Source organism: Austrofundulus limnaeus, unplaced genomic scaffold (genome assembly GCF_001266775.1).
Source record: "Austrofundulus limnaeus strain Quisiro unplaced genomic scaffold, Austrofundulus_limnaeus-1.0 Scaffold80, whole genome shotgun sequence".
NCBI lineage: Eukaryota > Metazoa > Chordata > Actinopteri > Cyprinodontiformes > Rivulidae > Austrofundulus > Austrofundulus limnaeus.
In genome coordinates, this window is record NW_013952482.1 from 561,876 (window position 1) to 566,891 (window position 5,016).

The window sequence follows — 5,016 nt, forward strand, 5'->3', positions numbered from 1 at the left end:
AGATTAACCTTCAGGGTGGATATAGCTCGTTCACACCGAGGACCTAAGCACGTCATCATTTACCCAGAATGCTTTGTGTGCAAATAAAATGACTCGGCCCATGTTAAAATATATTTTTAAAAACTTACAAAACGAAACAGCCTACAGTATTTTTACAGTCTTTATTTTACAGTTAAAATAAATGTTTATCAAAGAAAGTCTAATGTTACAACATGTAATCAGGGATCCCTTTAATCAAACTTCAAAAAAGTGCAGAACAACATTAAGAAAAGGCATTTAAAGAGTTACTTTAAAAAAACTTCCCTAAATCTAAATGATAAGTTTGCTGGAACTGACTGAGCATTAGTTGGGTTTACGTATGACTGTATGAAAAACTCTATAACTGTACCTCTGATGTTGTTATTGCTCTCCACTCCTCCAACAGTAGGAGTGCTGTACCCGTTTGGAGGGTTGGAAGATGGCGGGGTGTGGGTCACCACCCTCACCATGGTGACCGAGGGCTGAGGGGCGTTTTGAAGCAGGTGGATGGGCTGGACTTGACCGCCGCCACCTGGAACTAAAGCGAGAGTTTTCCCAGGGCCTGAGTTCAGGATTGTTGGATGAGGAGGAGCAGCCATGATGACGGGCTGAGCACTGACTGGAGAGCCTGGACAGAGACAGAGTCGAATCATTTCACCTGTTTAACACTAATGTAAGATCAGCATTTCTAAATACTGAATATGGACTCGTGCTCACCTGGGGCACTCTGGGAGTACCTATACTCCGGCACAGATGCCAGTTTGTTYGCCAGCTGTTCGTGGTGGTCATGAGGGATGGGAGAGCCCTCTCTGCTCARACACTCTGGAGTCTGCAGACCACTGGATGGAGGAGACAGGAGTCCCTGGTGGGTCGGGGATGCAGGGGCGCTCCTGAACACAGCAAATTAAAGAAGCAGATAACCAACAGACCTCTGAACACTTGGAGCTGCTCATATTCTAGGTACCTCCAGCTCAATCACATGACCGCAAAACAACCAGACTTACTTTGTTCTGTCCGATCAAATGACAGCCGGCAGTGAGAGCAGAGAAAACGGAGAAGGTGTTAACCAAATCAATGTGTGCGCCACAGCAACAAGTGAACAACGTCAAAGTGCACCTTGACGACAGAGGTCCGAACGGTGTCCTGAAGCACGCCACCCCTCTTTGCCGTCTTTTCCTGAAGGCTTGCTCCACCAGCTTGCTTTCAGAAGCCGAGTCGATGCGCCAGAAACTCCCTTTCCCGGGCTCATCCTGAGAACGGGCCACCTTCAGAAAGTAGCGGTTCAGAGACAGATTGTGTCTGATTGAGTTCTGCGGGAAGAAAAAACAAAACATTTAAGTCACCTGTAAAACTCGTCCAAATAAAGAGAACAGAGGAATTAAACTGCTTTCAGACAGGAGGCCTGTGCTGTACCTGCCAGCCCTTGTCTGCAGTGCGATAGTAGGGGTAGTGTTTGGTGATGTGGGCATAAATCCCACTGAGAGTCAGCTGCTTGTCTGGAGCTGAAGAAATAGCCTGGACTATCAGCTGTGCATAGGAATACGGAGGTTTGGATTCATCCTGGACAGAAAGGACAATCATAAATACACAAGCAAACAAAAAGCTGGTTAGAATGAAAATATTTAAGTGAGGAAATGAAGACTAAAATAGCACTTCACTCACCTTTGGGCTGTCTCCTCCCACTGGCTCCACACGCTGCTCACTCCCTCCACCTCTTTGCTCAGCGAGACTTCGCCTCTGCTCAGAAACGGCCTTGGCAGCGTATTCAGCGGCTAACTGGAGGTCAGAGGTCACGTTGCGTCCGTAGCGGTACCCGGACGACCCTGCCCCGCGTGGACTGGCTGGACAGGAGTTAGGGACACTGCAGAAGAGGAGGAAAGAAAAGCGCCTTAGTGATTTTGCATCACTTATGGAAGCATTCATCATGCCGGTTCAGAGGAACGGAACATGTGGGGCTGTGACTGACACATGACCCATCAGAACTACAACCATCTGCACAAAATCACTGCACAGACTGTCTGACTCCCTAGTTAGTTTTCAGTATTCAGGATGTTTTGGGGCTGTAACCTTTGAGCAGAGGGTGTGTGAGTATRAGCCAATGACACAACATGGGTGGGAGAAGTTCAACAAAACAAAATCAGTTCAGATCGCAGTTTCCTCTCTCCGTGTGCCCTTTCCTGTTACACACATCCAGGCTGCTTTAACACAATACTTTCACATAAAGTCTGCTGCAGCAACTACTTCCCACAGGTTTGTTTGACTCGTGTTTACATGGACATTCAAATAAAGGCCAAGTGGAGAAAAGCAACTGGTCAACAACATTTGAATCTATACTGCTCAAAAAAAATAAAGAGAACACTTAAACAACACACGCTAACTCCAAGTAAATCAAACTTTTGTGAAACCAAACTGTCCACTTGGGAAGCAACGCTGATTAACAAACAATTTCACAAGCTGTCAGCACATTCATCTTTGTACAGAACAAAGTATTCAATGAGACTATTTCATTGATTCAGATCTAGGATGTTTTGAGTGTTCCCTTTTTTTTAGCAGTGTATATTTTATAGTACTGGGCATAGATTCAAATTTTTAATCGCAAGATATTTTTGTGATTAATCGCAATTATTTTTAATTAGAAACAATTGCTCTACTATGGCTGAATGTATGTTTGTATGTTGCAATACACTCAATCTGTGACACACTGCATTTTTTTGTTTGTTTTTTTGCTGACAACTGTAAAATGGGACCTTAGTATCTATTTTCATTCCTCGTGTAGTACTCATTTGGAATGACAAAAATATATATATATATGAATTCTTGATTAATCTCATTTATGCACAAAGTTTAACTATGACTCCAAGATGTTTAGAGCATTTTTAGGTATTGTTTCTTATGAAATGGGTAATGCATTTTTAAAAACTAAACAAGTAAAGCAAAGCAAGCTGGTCTTRCATTTTCTTTTTTTTTTYTTCCTCTCCATGGTTAGCCTCATCTGCAGAACGTCACCCTGTTTGTTTACACTGGTTTTAAACTGAAGTGATRTTTCAGGCTCAAAYTGCTCCGGTAGTAAGACGTTTCAGTGTTGCGGTGCATACAGAGAACTTAACTTCTTTCCAGCCCACCGTTCATTGGGAAAAGTTTAAAAATAAAAACCGCCCTGATGAATCTCGTGACTTCCGCCATGTTTCTGCACCGGCTGCAGCTCAGTCGGGTTCATGAGAGCGGCTGCGAGTTGCCACGCAACGGCTCGACAACAAAGGCTCTCATTGGTTGAGACGTGCGATGAAGGCCATCTAAAGCCAATATTGATCAAGATTCCGCCTCCCCRTGGTGACCACTGGGTTTGTGTGTGTCTGTGTGTGTTAGCTGCCCAKTGAACAGAGATCCAACAGAGAAATAWAACAATATAAATAACGTTAATGCACGTTAAAAAGAATATTACCGTTAAGTGTCTGCTGCGTTCCCAGCACTAATATTTTACCTTCCATCTCATTTAAACTTCAGCTCACGCAGATTTTAAACATAAAGTCACATTTGAAAATCCTGTTTGCAAAGAGTTAATAATAAAAATATTGTCTTTATTATTATTTATTATTTAGTTACTTAAACTAATTTATCAATCATGTTTTTCTTATTGCTGCTATAAACACAACACAGGATATTTAACTGCACATCAGAACAATGTTAGCTTTATGTTTCATGGAAATCACAAATCAAAAGTTACATAATTACATGCTGGATAAATTACAAAGTTATTTTCATGTAATCTAATTGCTTTCAGCCTATTTTATTAATCTGATCAATATCTTCAAATCACATATATATTAAAAATTCGATCCATTTGTTACAACACAGAATCAGTCAAATGACAAATCCTTTTTAAACTCCATAAAAACAAATTCCACAAACAAGCTGACGTGTAACAGATGTTCAGTGCAAAAACAAGAAGGTAAAATGTTCCCTTATTGATCAAAATGATCGACTGCTATGATTATAAAGCATCACGAAGGTCTATTGAACCTGGCCAAGTGTCAATTCAAACCTCAGTTTCATCAGGTTATATCTGAGAGCACTGAGAGTCGAGAAGTCACAGACACCAATTTAAAACTTATGTGAAACTTAACTACCAGAAATATACATTTTGTACTTTAACTGATATTTTTTTCCAAATTGTCATACAAGTGACATCATTAAAACTCTTTTACAGACACCTTTTGCAGAACACATACAGTACCCTGCATTCGTGACAACATGAAAAGCAGAACTTTATATTAACATGRTCTTCATGTCTTTTTTGATTATTTCCAAAACAATTTAAAGCAGATCTGCATGAATAAATATAAAGAGGTTGTAAAATGTGCAACAATCAGTACAAATACATGAAAGAACATTAATTATTAACCTGATTTTATCTGCTGTTGTTGGGACAGACCACGAGGAAAACTCAGTAACTTATTATACAACGCACAGCTGCTTCTGTTAGTAAAGTAAACAGTGGTTTCTGGGAGAGTCAGTCAGCTCTGATTTGTCTCTGAGCACAGCGAGACACATACAGAGCCAGTGAGACACATACACAGCCAGTGAGACACATACAGAGTGAGCGAGACACATACACAGCCAGTGAGACACATACAGAGTGAGCGAGACACATACAGAGCCAGTGAAACACATACAGAGTGAGCGAGACACATACAGAGCCAGCGAGACACATACAGAGCCAGCGAGACACACACAGAGCCAGCGAGACACACACAGAGCCAGCGAGACACACACAGAGCCAGCAAGACACACATAGTGAGCGAGACATATACAGAGTGAGAAGACACAGAGTGAGCGAAACACATACAGAGTGAGTGAGACACATACAGAGTGAACGAGACACAGAGCCAGTGAGACACATACAGAGTGAGCGAGACACATACAGAGCCAGTGAGACATATACAGAGCCAGTGAGACACATACAGAGCCAGTGAGATATATACAGAGCCAGTGAGACAC

The 5,016-nt window shown here is 41.8% G+C and overlaps 1 protein-coding gene across 2 annotated transcripts in view; it reads right to left on the reverse strand.

Annotated features, from left to right (window-relative positions):
- The window catches only part of foxk1 (forkhead box K1), a 15,606-nt gene that overhangs the window by 3,349 nt on the left and 7,241 nt on the right, over positions 1–5,016 (reverse strand). The window contains exons 3-8 of one of the 2 annotated variants that reach the window (XM_014011395.1): positions 1,681–1,879; positions 1,432–1,578; positions 1,135–1,328; positions 1,023–1,028; positions 736–908; positions 389–646 (exon numbers count right to left, since the gene is read on the reverse strand). In XM_014011395.1, the coding sequence (XP_013866849.1) occupies positions 389–646; positions 736–908; positions 1,023–1,028; positions 1,135–1,328; positions 1,432–1,578; positions 1,681–1,879 (977 nt within the window). The remainder of the gene's footprint in view (positions 1–388; positions 647–735; positions 909–1,022; positions 1,029–1,134; positions 1,329–1,431; positions 1,579–1,680; positions 1,880–5,016) is intronic. The other variant, XM_014011396.1, reaches the window with a different exon arrangement.